General features: G+C 38.9%; 3 protein-coding genes across 4 annotated transcripts; 2 read left to right on the top strand and 1 right to left on the bottom strand.

The window, feature by feature from the left end:
• Positions 1 to 29: 29 nt before the first annotated feature.
• Positions 30 to 3,349, bottom strand: LOC135168471 (polyadenylate-binding protein-interacting protein 2). 2 transcript variants are annotated; one of them, XM_064132685.1, is made up of 4 exons: positions 3,104 to 3,349; positions 2,385 to 2,577; positions 2,136 to 2,324; positions 30 to 1,874 (listed from the first exon to the last, which is right to left on the bottom strand). In XM_064132685.1, the coding sequence occupies exons 2-4, from the start codon at positions 2,553 to 2,555 to the stop codon at positions 1,785 to 1,787; spliced, it is 450 nt and encodes a 149-aa protein (XP_063988755.1). In that variant the 5' UTR covers positions 2,556 to 2,577; positions 3,104 to 3,349; the 3' UTR covers positions 30 to 1,784. The 2 variants fall into 2 exon arrangements, with proteins under 2 accessions (XP_063988755.1, XP_063988756.1); XM_064132686.1 differs by lacking the exon at positions 3,104 to 3,349 and adding an exon at positions 2,757 to 3,067.
• Positions 3,350 to 3,576: 227 nt separating this feature from the next.
• Positions 3,577 to 13,598, top strand: LOC135168470 (BCL2/adenovirus E1B 19 kDa protein-interacting protein 3). The gene is made up of 7 exons (XM_064132684.1): positions 3,577 to 3,875; positions 3,965 to 4,586; positions 8,709 to 8,877; positions 9,112 to 9,199; positions 11,799 to 11,878; positions 11,983 to 12,138; positions 12,258 to 13,598. The coding sequence occupies exons 2-7, from the start codon at positions 4,544 to 4,546 to the stop codon at positions 12,307 to 12,309; spliced, it is 588 nt and encodes a 195-aa protein (XP_063988754.1). The 5' UTR covers positions 3,577 to 3,875; positions 3,965 to 4,543; the 3' UTR covers positions 12,310 to 13,598.
• Positions 13,599 to 13,713: 115 nt separating this feature from the next.
• On the top strand, positions 13,714 to 17,206 carry LOC135168458 (nuclear pore complex protein Nup107). Its single transcript, XM_064132661.1, has 4 exons — positions 13,714 to 14,573; positions 14,782 to 16,067; positions 16,170 to 16,539; positions 16,671 to 17,206. The coding sequence occupies exons 1-4, from the start codon at positions 13,836 to 13,838 to the stop codon at positions 17,019 to 17,021; spliced, it is 2,745 nt and encodes a 914-aa protein (XP_063988731.1). The 5' UTR covers positions 13,714 to 13,835; the 3' UTR covers positions 17,022 to 17,206.
• Positions 17,207 to 18,532: the final 1,326 nt, after the last annotated feature.

Here is an 18,532-nt window from a genome sequence, read left to right as displayed (position 1 = left end):
CGGGATGAGGAATTAAAAAAATCATATCATTGGTATTTTATAGATATTTTTTTTTATTTCTATACTATATGTTAAATGCTATTTATAAAAGAAAATGAAGTGACAAATTCACAAATGCTGATAATAATGTAACCACTTAAAGTAGTTGCAATGATTGCTATCAATTAAATTCATCTCTTTGTCCCTCAAAACATGCAAGAAATATTTTCACTTCATTACTTATCCTACAGAATTTGATTTTATCGTTTTTGTACATTTTATTTCCTAAAATCGAGTCAGGCCGCGTACAAATATCCTCAGCGAGTGACTAATTTATCTTCGTTGAAATGTAATAAAAAAATGTGCAATGTAACTGTGACATGAGCTGTAAAAACAATAGTTGAATACTTCTATTTTTTCCATAACAAAATTCTAGAATATATTCAATGTCTCACATCAATGGTTTTTAGTCTTTCCTGTAGTTAACTAATTTTATTAGTTTTTATTTCTTTCTCATTTGAAATTTTTTATGATTATTAGCATGCACCTTCATTCTTGAAACTTAAAAAACGATGTTTTAATTTTTTTTAAACGTCGCTAGAGAAATATAATCGTCTGACCAGTTCTCAATAAAATTACAATAATGATTCTCAATACATACAGATTACTTTCGGGACTATTGCAGCAGAAATATAATGAACAACGATAAAATAACAGTGAGTTGAAGTAGGCAAATACGTATGAAACATTTCTATAGAATTTTTCGCAAATTGTTATAGAATTTTGTGAATGAAAAATCTGGACATTACAAACAAAATGTTTTGCATAAAAAACATTACAGAATTATAGCCTTTTATAGACTGGGTCAGTAGTCAATGGGTAAAAGAAATATTTAATACGAATTTTACCCTTCGTAGCATAGTGGCCTCACAACATAATTAATTAATTCAAAATCAAAGCACTCGGGTAACTCGTAATGTACAAAATGGAAGCCCAGAAACAGGCAGATAAAAATTCCAAAAAGCAAATTCAATAAACGACGAGAATTTTATCAATGATAAAGTTCATCGAACCTTTCTCAGTCACATAAACCACTAATGAATAATGGTACCCTCAAAAGTATTTTGTAAGTAATAAAAATTTCATGAGAATCATATAAAAGTATCATTTAAAAATTGGTAAATCGACATTCTCCACCATTCACAGCCCAACGAGGACTTTAAGAGCTATCGTATGAATAAAAAGAAGGTGAAAAATATTCTAAACTCCAGAAATAAGATAGCAGAGGGATTTTGAAACTGAATGCTAGAAAGTATCAATAGCTTTTCAAGAACTCGTGCACCTGAGCCCTATTCATCAATATTATTTTTCTTTTTGATTGACAACTACTGCCGTTAAGTACATTTTCATAGTATTCTACCCACTGTTTTTTTTTTGTCATTTCAACCGTTTTATTATTTTTTTTGTTATTTCATTTTGTTACTTTGATACAGAGACTGATCTATGGGATAATAATGTGGCAAGCGTTAGTGTAAATTGCCTGAGAAAGATTGTTGATTGCCAGTAAGAGATATCTTCTTTCCACTGATTAAACAAAAAAAGAAAACAGGCTTCGAGTTTACTGCAATGGCTCTATTCGTATTTTTTTAGTCCTTTTTTGGTTTTTGTTATTTTTTTTCGCTTTTCAGTCAGTTTTTTTTATCTCGACGAGGGGGTTTTTGAACCCAAGTTAGTTACCAGCCTCTAACGAGTCTCATTCATTACTCTCTTTTGTATTTAATTATTTTTATTGGTGAGCGGCCCTTCTACGACGAATCACTGGTTATTTCCGATGACGTACTTACGGAGGTTTTTAATGATGGGATGAACTCAGCGGCGTTCGGATTTAATGTACTCTGAAATGGATAATTTAGAAAAAAATTCCTTTACTCCGGACAGTAAATGGAAAATAACGCAGGTCGTAATGTGTGTACAGTATAGACTTTCTGACTCGTGCAACAATCTTTACCGCACTTGTTGCGTAATGTACGTTCCTCAAGAGAGAATGTGGCAATATTTTTTATCACTTAAAAAAATCGTACGACGATTTTCCTCAAATCTTATGGTTTTCAAGAATGCATTATTAGCATTAGGTTATCAAGAGGAATTGAACTCACAGACTTGGCGAGCTCTCCGTGTACCCTGAGAGTTCCCAGTTGCTGGCACAATTCATTCTCACTATTTTCCCCCGCCACAGCGTTACACCAGGCCACCGAGGTTTGGTTTCTCTCGTGTTGTCGCTCCTCCTCCAGCATCGCCTCTAGACACTGCTCCATCATTTCGTCTTCCTCGAGTTGCTCCAGCACCTTGAGGAACATCCATAGTCAGTTAGTCAGTTTCCAAGTATCCATTAAGGTTATATTCACCTGTTTATCAAACTCCTCTTCATTCTCCATCCACATATACTCCGAGAAATCGCCATTCTCCCCTCCGGGGATGTCCGGTTCAGTTTCCACATTATCAAGATATGAAATAACTCCACTCTCATGTCCGTAGTAACCATTACCAGAGCCTCCAGTCGGTATCTTCATCTTCATGCCCAGCAATAACAATTGTTACCTGTCAATGTCCCAAATGTACAATGATAATTCTATTTATCCACACCTCGATGACGTCCTCGAAAATAAACCGATTATTCGGTACCACCGACACTCCAACGAGTGAATAATGTCTGGATGTGAGGGAAAAGTTTCGAGTCGACAAAAATTCAGCCTTGGTGAGAATTTACGTCAAGTTACCTTGAGACAACGAATAATAAACTAAAGAAAATAAAGGAGAGTCTGGCCATTTGCTTGCAACTCCCACAAAACTCTGCATATGTCTCTCTCCTCGATTGTTGACAAATCACCGTCAATTTTGGGCTAAATCATTAAATACCGGGCTAACTTGATAATTTTGTGACACCTTAACCTCAGACCTCATGAGAAAATGATAAACAATTGAATGGCTGATTGATTCTGTGACGAAATTTCTTGGTTTTTCTTTTTTTTTTGTCGTATTTTTGTCTCTGTACACTCCCACACGAAAGCCCCTCCACTGATTCGGACAAAAAACAACGTTTAAAGGGTTTCAGTCACCCACTCACCCTCTGGAATAATCTCGATGATTCACTGCTCGTGGGGGATGCACTCCTGCCCTTGGGCGATTCAATTGAGACGCAAAATCAGAGGCGATCAAGATGCCCAACGGGGAAGATCTTTGGAGACAGACATATAACTTGGCGAATACTAATACAATGTTTTTCTTTCACTTTTGCGTGTGACCAAGCAGTGCTGCCACCGTGGCAGAGCTCGAGTATTTTTATTGAAAAATTTTTCAGGTGTTTTTTATGGGTGGGACGCGAGGAGATCACCTGGAGGACTACAATGTTATGTTTGAAATAATTTTTGCTTTCGCCGGGAGAGGAGAGGCCAATTTCGGTGGTACTTGGGGACAATCAAAGGTCGGCTTGAACTCGGCGGTTGTGGTGGCGGCGGTGGAGGGGGATAATCGCAAATACTGGATTTGAAGTGCTTGTTCGGACAGTGTTTCAGTAATCAAATAGTGAAGTGATTGCAAGATTTTCGTAATCACCTTTTTTTGTAACGCTGGAGGTGATCTACGCAAAAGGTGACGACAGTGACGTTACTGGCTCTGCCTCATACTCCGCGATTTTCAGGAGAGACTCATCCGAACAATTTGCATTTGCTGTTTTAATTATTCGTCGACGCAGTTGATTCTTCGAATAAATCCCAGGGTTCGAGGAAAAAGTGAGTTTATGGACGAGAATCATGACAGAATTTCCAGGAACCGATTTCTCTGGAACACTACAATCAGCTGTTTCCAGGAATGAGGGCAATGTCCCCTTTCTTCAATCGGTAAATAAAGAAACATTTTATTTTGCATCAACGTCATGACGATCCTGGAGAATATAAAACGTCAATAAAAAATTCCACATTTTTCCCAGAAAGTTTGAATCGCTCATGACGTCATTTCCTGACGCCCACCACCCACACCCCCCATCGGCGCCAATTACTCTCTTCGTCAGGAAGCAGTGATTGTTGACCAACAAGCCAAGCACATCCCAACATCTTCAAGAAGCCACTGTTCTCTGAATACCCCCTCTTCATCCACCATTCAACAAAAAAGCCCCTGAATTTGACTCCAGTTGTCAGTATTTACGTGCTCTCCGGCACGATCGCATCGTTCCAACGGGATTGGCCAATATCTCGGTTAGTGCCTCAGCTATTCTGACGTTAGAATTGGTGAGAGTGGGGGTGGCCAGCGCACTGTTGATGTTTCATCAAAACAAAGCAACGTCTGTTGGTTGGCCAGCATTTTATCTCAATAACTCGTTGCAAGTGCGTCGTCCACCGTTGAACGTCGTCTAAAAATCACCGAATAGATTACTTCATCCGCAATCTCCACGTCTGGATTACCTCCAGTCATCCTGCCAAACTCCAGCCCTCGTCTGACAATAATAACACGCAGGCAATCACCAACAGTTTGGTTGTTTTGTTGAAGGGGTGAAGTGTGGCAGAGAGAAATGTCGTCGACGGCGAAATTCACGTCGGACGAGAGTCTCGGCGGTGAGTATTGTCCATCAGTAGAATTTCTCAGATTCTAGCAATTGTTTGACCTTATGAGAGGCTTTCGTTGAGCCACAGCTGTCACATTCTGACCGCCATTTCGCGGGCCCTCGCATTCTTGATTTTACCCGCCTAGACACTGACGTATTGTAAACAAATCTGAAACTTTTGCGCCGCAATTGAATGAGTTCATTGGGTTTGTCACTGTCTTTCTCCTTTGGTACAGGGGTACGTCAATGCGCAGTTGAAAATAATCGAAATTCTGATGCAAGTGTTGACTGATGTCGTGATAATAAATAGGTGATGAGTCTCCTGTGGAGATACGGAATTGGGAAAAACAAATGAGTGTGTTTTTGGGGGAATAAAATATTTGTCATTTTTTTTTGCCTGGATACTTGGCTTTTTTCAATTAAAGGACATTTGCCCTCTTTGGGGTTAATTGGCTCATAATGATATTCGAAAATGGGACGCGGAGCTGGGAAATTGTTGATTCGAATGAAGTTTTCATTGTTTGCATTCGTTGTATTGAAAAAGCTCCAAAGGACATTTGCCATTAAACGCAATAACGTTTTCCTTTCGCGAAAGGGCTTTAGGGGGTGGCTGAGGAATTTTGGGGGCGAAATAAAGATTTTGGCAATTGCTTTTGTATAAACAATTTAATTTGGAGTTATAGAGGTTTTTGTCGAACGTACGAGAGTCTCCAGTCTTTTATTTTTTGTTACAGTCCTTTGACACGTGTGTAGGTGAACAAAAAATAGAAGTCTTGAGGGAAGGGGTTGATAGCGATGAATCGATCGGGTTTATTTTACGAATGGTAATGCGTCAATGATAAAAAAAATTAAGAATGGGTTTGGATGTTTCAAGAGAATTACGCGAGGATATCAAATTTTATGCGCTGATTTTTACGACAAAAATAATGGGATTCAAATGAAAATTATTACTGGGTATGACGTGTTCTAGTCGACTGTTAACATGAGTTGATGAAAATGTAGTGCATCGTGTGATCGAACAATCTTCGTTCGGTCACGCTCAATTTTCCACTAGTTATCAAACAATGGATAATGATTTTATAATCCACATGATTTCCACTTGATGTTTCCCCACAAAAACCCCAACAAGTGATGGAAAAATTGGTATTATTCGAAATAAATGACCCTTGCCGGGAATAATAAATGTTCTTCCCTAGAACTGTCAAAATTAATATTTATATTCAAGAACGTTCTCACAAGTGGATAAAAAAAAATAAACTTTCCGGAAGTTCAAGGGATTTCCATAATTTATTCATGAGGGGTGAAAAGAATGAAAAAATACACTGAACAATTCAATTGAAACAGTGTCACATAATTTTCCAGACTCTTCCACAATTATTACTGAATATTTCTCTTCCATAAAAAAGTACATGTTCATTTTGCCGATTCACTCGAACTCTCCTCTACAGAAAATAATTCCCCTATTTTCGTTGAGCTCCAATCAACAGTCGGTTTGTTGTTTCCTGCATCGTGGCATCTCGTTTTCATATTTCAATTTCCTGCTTTACGTAAAATGATGGGAATAAAGCTGATGATTTCGTGTCGCACCACTCGGAAATTCCAGTCACTGATGAATGCTCAAACGTTGACACGTCGATTGTATCGAATAAACCCATGGAATCGAATTTCAGAGGGGAAAACCTCTGAAAGAATAATTAGAACGTGATCAAGGCCATGAATATGATCTTCCCCTCTACCCCTCGGCCCATTTTTAATGGCACATGGATGCACTCGTGGCCATATGACACTGCGTTATCATTGAGATTGCAGTGCATCACGTAACGCTTATCTTATCTGAGACCATGAGGAAGTAATGAGAGCTCCAGCAAAATTAATGACAGATGGAAAAGGAAAGGGCGAGATGGTAAAGCGCTGGGGGACATGAGCCACATGAGCTCTTGGTGACAGCGATGGAATCTATGATATGCAGATCCAAACGAAAGCATAATTATTAGACAAGAAATAGCGATAATCGAAGCACAAGCGCCAGGGACTAAATAGAGCAATGACGAGGGGATCAAAGGGGTTGAGAGACGAAAAAAATTTAGTCGCAGTAGATAATTTTTCTTGGTGGATTGTGGGGGGCGGATTGATAATCCAAGATGAAGGCCGATACGATTGACTGATTTAAGTGGAAACTGTTACGTCCAGGCTCCAGTTTCACGAGGAATAAATTATTACTATCGGTGAATTTGCGGAAATTTGCGTTAGAAATATTATAACTTTATGAAACTTGGGAATGATACGGTGGAGATGAATGTAAAAGATGGTTTATAAGTCCATGTTTTGTTTAAATATTATTCAGTGAAAAAGTGAAGATTTTATTTCTTAAAAAAACGAGGGCTGCATATAAACAATGTAATGTTTCTATCTCAGTGGAAGTGTTCTTCAGTCTTCTTCCAAAATTCGCTCTGAGAGTATTAGAACTTTTATGTGAGTCATAAAGTTCCCCCCAAAAAGCTCCCGACAATTACATTTCAATATTTAAAGACGAAACTTTCTACCAACGTCCACCTTTGTTCTTCTGCTGAATGAATTCTTCCCATTGTTATTCTGTAATTACTCTCCTCCTGGAAAAATATTCATTATTTTCCGTCTACACAGGGCGTATTACCAGAAGCAAAAGGAAATAAAAATAAAATGATGATACGATTAAATGTTAAATTTAGTCGTACCCACACAGTGGGAGGGAGATAGGTGAGAGTGAGATGAAGCATATCCGCTCGGGTGTGCCTGAGGTTTATCGTACATGCTCTTGGAATTGTTTATCCATTGAGGAGCGCAAGGAGTGGAGAAAAAAATATTCAGCTTAATGCTGGATCCCAAGATCCTTCAGGATTCTTTCACATTCTTAAAATACCTTATCCACCACTAGAATAGTGGGAGAATCGTGACAACCAACGATATTTGTTTAATAATTAAAATTATAGATTTATGACAGGCGATATTAAAATTATATTTTCAAGTATCTCATGCAGGAAGTGAGATATGCTTGAAATATTTCCAAGTCAAGCATAGACTTGGCACAATGACTACCGGAAAATTGTTCGAATTTGACAACTCGTGTACTCAATTTTATAAACTTTATACCGTGAATATTTCAATGTAAAATTTTGTAACGATAGTTTCTCATAATTTTTCTCACATCTTAAAAATAGTAAAAACGAATATTCATTTATTTTTGATGAATGACTAAATAAATAAATAAAGCGACAAATTGTGTATATAAATCACCGGTTAATCCCTCGTCACCGAAATTAAAATTAAAAATTCCAGTTTAATTTGAAGGACATGGGGTGGGTGGAAGTGTGTAACGTGAAAGGATGCACGCGATCGAGCTCTAGCACTTGGCACAACTACGTGACTGATGTTAGGGAACGTCAGACACGTGTGCTGCTACGCGTCATCGGCTGCTACGTATGGTATACAAATTAAGAAGACACTTCTTTCAATTTGGTTTTTCGTCTCGTGCGTCCTTGAATGAAGAAGCCACCGTGAACAATGCGCGTCTTTGTTTAATTATTTTTAACTCAAAAAAAAATCATGTCTTTCTTTAAACAATCTAACTCGGTTTGAAAAAGGAATAAATAAGTCAGAGACCGACTGGATTTGAATGTTCTTTGTTGAACTGTTGTCGCTGACAATGAATAAAAAATAAATACAGGAGACATCGCGTTGACTTTCTCCAACGACTCGAGATAAAGTGAAGGCTGAATAACGAATAAATATAATGTAGACCATGAACTGGTAGTAATGAAAAAAAATTGTAACGAGTTTTTTCCATGATGATAAAATGATCATTACCTCACTCGGTTATCGAACCGTATTTGCGTGACAACAAATAGCCTTTAGCCTAGTGCAAGCCCAAGTTGATTGAACTCGTTCATTATTTAGTGAAAAATTCTCTTTGTCGGCGACCATCGGGAGTAGATAAACGACTATTAAAATGCGGAAAAAACTCTGTGCCAAGAATTCTGATGACTGGCCAGGATTATCGGAGAATCTGAAGCACAACTGGATTTTTTTCTCGATTGTCAATTATTTATTTCTCATTATGAATGAGAACTTGTTCTCATTGAACATTTGTTTCTAGAATCATGGGTGGAATTGACAGCCGCGCCCGCTGACAGAGTGACACCCCTGCCATTTGGCAGCGGTGGCGAAGAGTATCTTCGTTTACTTCGTGAAGCCCAGCGTGACTCGACCCAATCATCAGCGAGGCATTCCCTGGCCTCATCCAGAAGAGACACCCCGAGGGGCAGGTGAGATTGAAAGTTAATTGCAATATTGGTATTGGTTTCAAGTATATGAGATCAATGAGACATGAGGGAAATTGAAAAAAAAGAGTAAAATCCTATTTTCCTACAAAAGAAGAAGCACTCGATAACATATATTTTCTTTTCTTTGTTGCCGTTATCTACGCCGAAGCGCATTATCACTGCAACAAAGGACCGTGAATCGATCGAAATAACAAACGGTGTTCTTATTCGTTTTAGCCCAAAGAGCCCACCGAACAGCCCCAATACAGAGCTATCGACTGATGACGATCTCAAAGGTGTTTACATAAATTACAGTTGCTGCAAGGTTAGTATTTTCGAGAGGAATAACCTTTTATCATCATTTTTTATTAAATTTTTTTGATGTCATTGGACTTTGATAGGATAGAGTGATTATCCAATATATAGATTATCTAATACGATTGGGATTCATCGATTCTAGATGGGTAAACTATCATGAGCTATCTTTGAACAACCCTCACGTTACAGGAATCTGGACCGATTTTAATATCATCGGAAATTCTTCATAACTCATTGACTTCAGTTGACTAAAATCAACAACAAAAAATATTCGAAAATCGATATATCTTCTGCTGTGTAAAGTGTCATTGTATCACTACAATTCAACGGACTCCATTCAGTCATTCATCATTCACTTTACTGGACAACAAGTCATAATTTCTTTATCTTCATGTCATTTTTTATCTCCATGTCTTCCAACGTCTATATTTGACATCCGTATCAATAGCAATCAACAATTACCATTGTTTTTCTGAAGAAAACATGTCGCCCATATGAATTTCCGTCCACTATCAGTAATTCCGTTATCCTTTCTCTTTGAAGTCCCTCCCCCTCCCCTTTAAATGATTTCCCCTGCCTCGAAGTTGTCCTTGGCTATAACAAAACCAACGTCAAGGTTGTGGCCGGCTGATAATCGATTAGCCTATGCCCGCTGAATTCGTATGCTACTGTAGCTTTGCATTTTCCAGAATAATCGAGAGTGGAGCGTACCCTAGTGCATTTATAGAACTGTCGTATTCATCACATTTTCACTGGGACTCTTAAAACATGACTAAACATTATTTCGTGGGTTACACAGCTATGACCTTGGACTAATGTATTTCCCGGGCATCGATCGATTGAATGTTTAACATAATCGATATGTCGGTTTAGATTATTCTCCATTTATTTTACATTTATATGATTCGATCAAAAAAACATTATTTCCCTCAGGTTCTAAAATATTTGCCGGAAACCGAGCTGTCGAAGAAAAACAATTTGCAGCGTTATATCGTTTCCCTATTGATACATTTTTCCTTCCATCGTTTTTCATCTCGAATTTGTTTTTCACATTTGTGCGACTTCCAAGTGCGCATCGCCACGTGCATAAACAAGAAAAGACGGTATCAAGTGGATGAACAAATATAATGGTGCTGAGAGCTCCATTACTAAACGTATTGTACGTAATTCTATTCGCCCTCTAGGAAAGGGCTGCGGCCTTTATTTAAATAAATAGTGGGACATGCTGATGTGGTTGGATAATTTCCATTGTGACATGACGTAGATTATTATGGTGGCTTTAGTTCCACGAAAGTCTTTATCATTCAGATATCTAATCGTATTCCATCACCTCTTTGTAACGATTGTCATGCAAATATGGCGATAAATGTACCGTGGAACTGACTCGGTGAATTATCCCCAGAATATTGGACAGTTTCCCTCGAATTCGCGAATGTAAAATGATTATTTATACATTCCCAACATGAATATCACTACCGGGTAAGCTGCTATTTTCAATCCCAAAGTGCAACAGTGAAATTCAATTTTTCCCCACATCCAGAGAGAAAGAAATATTCCCATGATTCCGTCGAACCGGTCCTTCGGACTCTTTTCTTCTTCGAAGTGGCGAGTGCAGAGAACGAAAAAAAAATCTTGAAGTTATCATGACTCAGATGAAGTTGACCATGTTGAGTCAGACGTTGGCGCTCGTGGCACACATTGAGCTGTATTTCCAGCCAATCATCGTCTTCAAACCGCGCTCACGCCATCCGCGAAACCCGTTTTCAACGCCAACTCAACTCTTCCATTCAATTAGAAAGACATGTGCATGAAATGTTGTAGATACAGCGAGTACTCTAGTGCATATTTATGCTTCATGACATTGTATTATTTATTGAAGGCTGTTAGCCTCAATTATCGCATTTGACTGCGATTCCTCAGACGTTTTAGTCCAGGAGAGACACTTACGGACCTTTTGCTTCCAAATGAAAGGCTTTTTATCTCCGAATTCACTGGAGAAATAATTTTTATAAATTTCCTTTCTGGAATTCTCCGTGATTTGCAATAAAATTCAAGGAGCTATACTGCTAATCTCATATCAATTTTCCAATTATCTTCTAAGAGCTCCAGTCATAATTAAATTAAACTCAATAAATTATACACTTTTGATGCCAAGTTTTCATTCCCACGCAGTGAGAACGCACCTCACCAATCCAAATTTCTTTGACTACGTTTTTAATTAAAAATGCCTAAAATAGACTCAATAGCTTATAGAGACAGCAGTGAACGAGATAATTTTCCCCGGCTTCACGATATTTTTCCTTTTCTCTCGGCGAAGCAATAAATTCCAACGCGACGAGGTCACTCGCCCGGTCGCTTCTGTATATGTCCCGGATTGATATAGATTTCGAAAGGATTGTTGAGGGCTGAGGGGATTATCTACTTTTTTTTTCATTGTGCTCCGGTGAATTGCTCTGGTGATATCCCAACATCTCATGCTGATAATACTCGATGCGGGTGATTATTGGCGCCTCGATGAGAAAATGGAATTTATTAAGACGCAATTGATTTTTTTATTGATAGTGATAATGAAACTGCTGGTAATAGGTCTTTTATTTTATTTCAAGGACGCTGGTGATTTGATGGAGAGGGGATCCGAGTGGATGTACGACGAGTGGAGCTCACGGCCTGATCAAATCCCACCGAAGTGAGTTGCTTTGGAAAAGGGTTCAAATTGAATTTATTTATTTATTAGAGAAGAGTGTAAAATAGTATTCGTCAACATTTATGATGTGTTTTTTTATTTTTCAGAGACTGGAAGTTCAAGCATCCACAGGGGATGATCAAGAGGAAAACATACTCCATCCGAACTGCTAAAGTTGGGAAGAACGGATTGTTCTCCAAGGAGGTCCTCTATACACTCTTTCTGTCGAACCTGCTGTCACTCCTCATCGGTACCGGATTTGGGTGAGTCTATTCAGTTTACTAGTTTTGTATTACACTAGATTCGATTGCCAATTGGTTGCCATTGCTTCCGTTAGAAAATTCGGAGCAATTAATAAACTAATTTTATTCTATTATCTCAGTGTCTGGCTGACTAGGCGCAGTATCCTGATCTCTCGTGTTGCTATCGAGTGAGTGATAAGAACTCACCACCAATGAATTTTCGAAAAATTGAAAGAACGACAGAGTTATGAAATGCAGAAGGGAAAATTGACTTGAGAATATCTTAAAGAGGGGGATGAAAGAAAGACTGAGTGCCCGCGGGGAGTGAAATCCATTTTTCATAGTAAGGAAAACCAATCACTTTGCACATCTATTCAGATAAAGAAGCCCTCAGGACACAATAAAAAATAGTAGGACAACAGTAGATCATCTGCTGAGGACGCATCACGACAATTATTGATTATTATTTTTGAAAAAACATTATCGTAGTCTTGATTCGATTGTAGGCTCGTCTTTACACCAATTCACATTTCTTCCCCGTTTCAACGGGATATTCTACGTATTCGGGGGTGATAATGCGTGTTGATGATTTATCTTAGCTGATTGTATATGAAAGTGAGAGAGATTGAGAAGAGATTGATGATAAAAACTATGAACATGTCCAATTTTATACAGTTTCTAAAAATGTTTCTATCTGCGATAGTGTGGTAGACGATAGCATCATTAGTATTTATGCATAATTTTTGTTCATTGATGAGGAGCGGGGATTCAATGGGCTGGCATTGATTATCAGCGAAAAATAATTAAGTAATTGATCTTATTTTCTCTGGCAAATTTTTTTTTCTGGATTTTTTTCAGTGGAAACAATTTGAAGAGGGAGAAAGATATCTTACGCAAAGCAACCGTTCCCTCACATGAATCGATGTTTACTGATAACATTAAAGTTTTTTCACATTTATAGTAATAATTTCTTCGTAATCTTGCGTTTATAATCTTGAAAATTCTTCATTCATGAGAACTTGATTTAATTCCTGGGTTTGCACTGAAATTTCGCCTCAGACACTACAATTTGGCTTTCTTGATCTTTTATTTTTTAAATCAGTCGTAATTATTATCGAATTAACATTTATCGAAATGGAATAGCCGTAATGTCTGTACATTTTAGTTCTTCCTCTAGAATACGGTGTTGGATGGGATAAACGAAGCAGATGTGGTTGATCAATCGGCATTGGTCAACCATCGTTTGTCACCAATGATTTGTTCTTTCTGACGTAAACACCGGTTTTTCTTTACTGTTAATTTTCATTCGGATATAGATATAGTTTTTAAAAAAATATATAACTTTGTGTTTTCATGGTTTGTTTGTAATTGCATATGGAAAATGAAGCATTTTGTAAATTTATAAATACCAATTTATGGAATAAATAATCTAGTGGTCCTTGATATCAGAAATATTATTGAAATAAAAATTGCTAAAAGTATGATTTTGTTTATTGTTTATTGAGTAACAGCGAGTTGTTTACCAGAAGTAAACATAAAATTTAATTCAAATTCTTCCCGCCCAACAGCGTCCTCTACCGTCCCCCATTGACACAAAAATTTAAATGTCCAGTATACAAATGTGGTGGGAAACCGGTGGTCTCATCTCTGTCTCCCAAATCATTGAAAATAAACCCTGAAAACCCTGTGATCCCCCACAGTCGTAAAATCCCTGCATCATGGACAGCAGGAACACCTCCAGAGAGGACCTGGAAACGTCCATAAACCTCTTAACCCAGGAGAACCTTCAACGTAAGTCACTTTTGAGGTTAAGTACAAAAACAGCAACAGCAAGACGCATTTCCCTCCACCAGAGTGTATTAACTCGAAACAATCCCGAGATCCCGCAGTCCTCCAGATTCTCCCGCGAGTCCCTGACCCCAGTGAAGAATGACACCTCAGAACTGGACCTCTCGGTGTCTCTGCGACCATCAGAGCTCGCCAAATACTCGAAACTCTACAATTTCTCGAGCCAAGACTCCCTGGACGCCTCCATGACCCACAACAAAAGCAATTGGTCCCTCCAGGAGATGATGGACGACAGTGCAGCCACGGGGATCATCCTCAAGTCCGACAAGCCCTGGAGGAAGGCAAACTCGAAGCTCTACCAGGAGTTCCTGGAGATTGTTCAGTCACACGCCTCAGAGCTCCAGATATTCGACACAATCGCGGATTTTATTCAAATCTGCACAGATACGTTGGATATAATGAGGGGAATGCAGTCGAAAGTCAACGATACGGAACTCTCCGAGGAGGAGATCAGTCTTGAGAATGAGAGGAACACCTGGAGACTGATCTACTGTCTTTACCAGAACCGATTGGCTTCTGTTAATTATCAGAATGAGATGGAGACAGATGTGAATAGGAATATCTCTGAGAAGGACATCATAACGAACCTTTTGAAGAATGAATCACAGGTAAGAGGTTATGGTTAACTTGTTACTGTATCTGTTCGATTGAATCCTGTCCACGACGCCCTAATTCGGTTTCAGTTATGGCATATTAATTTAGAGGACGAGTGAAGTCCAGATTATAATGAACATAATTCTATTCTGGAAACAATGATTGGCATAATTTAAACCTAGTCAGGATTATCCATCCACATTTTCTCCTCTTCTCCTGCAGGTCCGAGAATACCAACTAATAATCGACTGGCTGGAGAAGAATGCCATTGACCAGGCAGCGTTGTTCCCAAAGATCGAGTACTTCACTGACAAAACAGTAGCCTGGGAGAACACCCTCCACCAGCTCCAGAGCCGCCAGACTGGTGTGTCTTTCGGTTCAGCCAGGCCCCTGGTAACATCACTGGACCCAGACGCCCCCATCCGCGAGGGCAAACCCCTCCACGACCTGGACAAAGAGGATGACGCAAGACTCGAGAAAAGAATGTTCATAGAAGTGAGATGTGGACGTCTTCAGCGAGCCCAGGAGCTGGCAATTCACTGTGGGCAGCCCTGGAAGGCAGCTTGCCTGATCGGTTGGCAGCCCCATCACGATCCTAACTACCAAAATCCCCTGACAGACACCAAGCTCCCCATCGAGGGGAATCCCAACAGATTCCTCTGGAAGTTGAATGCTTGGTACCTGTCACAGGATACCAGATTTGGGGCTCATTATCGTGGCATCTACGCGAGCCTCTGTGGTAATTTGAAACAATTGCTGTCACTTGCTACATCCTGGCAGGACGCCCTCTGGGCCCACGTGAAGACCCTCATGGACATCGAGGTTGAGTCGGAGCTCCAGGGAATCATGGCGAAGAACTACGTCAAACTCCCTGAGGAGTACTGGAAGTTCAGAATGACCTTGGAGGATGTTTTCGACAATCTTCAAGCCTCGAACGACGCTGGTATAAGGAGGGAGGCCATGAGACCGGATCATCTCATCCAGAAATACCTCATTCTCGATCAGATACCGAAGCTGATGGAGGTTATCGAGAGCTGGATTGACAGTCCCCATTGTGGCCCCCAGTTCCTAAGGTTCCTCGCTCATCTCGTCTTACTGTTCAGACAGATTGGCAAGAGCTCTGACGATGCTGTTGGCAATAAGGTGCTTCTGAGCTATGTCAAAGTACTGATTGACATTGGGGATCCAACGCTCATCGCTTTCTACACAGCTAGTCTACCTCAGGAGGAGCAGATTGTCAATTATGCTGGATATCTGGAGGGTGTCAGGGAGTTTGAGATGAGGAAAGTGTGTCTCACTGCTGCTGAGGACGCCAATTTGAATGTTGAGGCTATTACTAAACTGGTGGTGGAAAATGTCAGGCATAAGAATGTTGATGAGGGGGTGGATTGGGAACTCAGTGGGAAAATCACTGAGGCCGATATCGAGAAGATTGAGGCACTCGACTGGTTGACTTTCTATCAGAGCCAGAGGGATGAAGCTCTCTGGCAGGCTAATGCACTTATTCGGTATGTGAAGATTTTTTCGTCAATCTACTAATAACGAGTATTGCTTCGAATTTGTGTTCCCCTTTTATTTGATTTTCCGATCTATCATTAAATTTTTCGAAGGTATTTCCTGACTTGTGAAAAAATCGATGCTGCCAGGAAGGCTTTCAACAAAATACCTTCCGATTCAATCGAGGTAATTATGATGGAGCATCCCTCGATGGAGACAACGGTCGCTCAAATGGCAATGACTAATGAAATTCTTTACAAAGCATCGGCATCAATTCGGGAGTATCTGTGCTACAAGGCTTACTTGGATGCTCAGGAGGGCTTCCAAGAGTGGTTCTCTCATTTTCACCAGGGAAAACCCTCACCGTTAGATTCACTACCCTCTTTCGCGACCTTTACTGAGAAAGTCGCTTATGATCACAGAAAAGCTCAGTATGAGGCGGAGATGGACAGGTGGAAATGCACTATGCAACATCATACGAAGGTGGGGATAAGTTTTATTGTCATTAGTTTTGTGATTGAGTAGAAGCGAGATCGTTTCTTCTTCAAATTAAATATTTTGAAAAAAAAACGACTGTACCCCAAGTGGAACTGATTTCTTTTTTTCTCTGTCAGGCTGTCAAACAACTACTCTTCAACGTCCTCCTCTTCCCGGATGGAGGTTGGCTAGTCGATAAAAGTTCCGACAATGTGGAGGACCGTGCAGATTACGCTTTACGCCAGCACCAACTGAAAAAGCTCAGGAACCTCTGCATTCCCAAAGTGACGATTCTCCTTCTGAATGTTATGTCCGAGATGAATGAGCACGCAGGTTGCATCGAGCTAGCCGACACAATAGCCTCAGAGCAATACAAGCTGTACCAAGTATTCTCCAAGGAGCGCAGTCGTGAGGTCTACAGGAAAATCTGTGAGTCCTCAGTTGCGCTCATGGACCAGAAGAAGGATCCCTGGGGCTACGCAAGATGATAGTAATAATGAACTCCGGATTTTCATTCACTCAGTTGAGTTTACAAAACGATTCTTTTTTATTGTCAACCACACAAAGTGAATATAAAATTTTCATACATTTGTTAATTAATGATAATCATAATCATCAATAACTTGTAATAATGAAGAAATTAATGATAATAATAACAGTGGAATGAATACAACGGATTTTGTTTTCTTCATTTTATATAGAGGATTTTAAACACCGACTGAAGCTGGCCTGACATTTTTCCACTCAATTTTTTCTTCGTACTGATGAGTTTATACGCTAATTACACTATAATTTCACTGTTGCTCAACTGATTTTACACTTTTTACTCATTTAATTTGATTAACGACTGAATGAATTAATGCAGTTGACAATTATTGTACTTGATTACACATTGAAGTAGTTACAGGGGATTGTAATTGATAAAACGTCAACAGTGCCCTTATTTACAGTAGCAGCAGGTACACAGATGACGTGTGACGATGCATAAGAGAATGAGAATTAATGGAAATTAAATCGTTGGGAAAAAATCATGGGAGGACGAATAAATTTTTTTTTCAATCTAACGCTAGGACGATATCCGAAGACGACTGCAACTGTCGAAAAGATTCTACGTTATACATATTATTGACAAAAATTCACTTCTCCTTCATTAATCATCCTCCCCTCAATAGTTCAGTGATTTTTTTTTGATTACCGAAGATCGAAACGTTTGATCAACTACATTTAAACACGTTCCACCATCTTTTGATCCTCTTTAGTGCCTACGAGCGAGTAAAAAGCCTCAGAATTTAATGGTACAATCACATGTGTGCACGAGTGACAAAATTCAATGGAAAAACTCTATTTTTTATTGGGATTATTTATAATTGTTTACTGACGTGTTTAAACGATTCCCGAATTGAGAAATATCGCTTGAAAAACCGCATTTGCATAATTTTTGATTTAATTAATGGAAAAACAAATAAAATTGTTTGGAAAATTAGTATGCCATTTTCTATTAAATTTTTTCATTCGTGTGGTCCTTCGTTCGTAGTCACCGTACTAATTTCCTTCAACATATTTCCCTCGTAGAAATTATTTCGTACTTCTAGCGACGTTTTTGAACATTGAAATATTTATACAGTGACTCTGCCGCACGTTATTTTCTTGTTAATGAAGTCAATACGGTAACTGGAGACTTCTTCCGTTCAAAATCAATCCTTTTTACAATTTATTGAATATGATATATGTATAGCAAAAGACGTTATCGCTTATTGTCTACACGATAAATTCTGGTTTAAAATTTTTCAATTTCTCAGTTTCCTAAGAAGCTAGAGACCCTGGACATTGATGAGCTGCTTCGGAAGTGGATTTAAATTTCTCTGAAGGATGAGATTGATATATTTAATTTTTAATTCAATTGGTATGTCACCGATATATTCATACTTGTCGAGATTTCGAAGCCAGCAACAAGAGTTGTGAATTTAAAATATCATATTTAGGAATTTTGATTGAAAAA

This window comes from Diachasmimorpha longicaudata, chromosome 13, assembly GCF_034640455.1.
Source record: "Diachasmimorpha longicaudata isolate KC_UGA_2023 chromosome 13, iyDiaLong2, whole genome shotgun sequence".
NCBI lineage: Eukaryota > Metazoa > Arthropoda > Insecta > Hymenoptera > Braconidae > Diachasmimorpha > Diachasmimorpha longicaudata.
The sequence above is the reverse complement of the archived record's forward strand: the minus strand, read 5'-3'. Positions and strand labels throughout refer to the sequence as shown.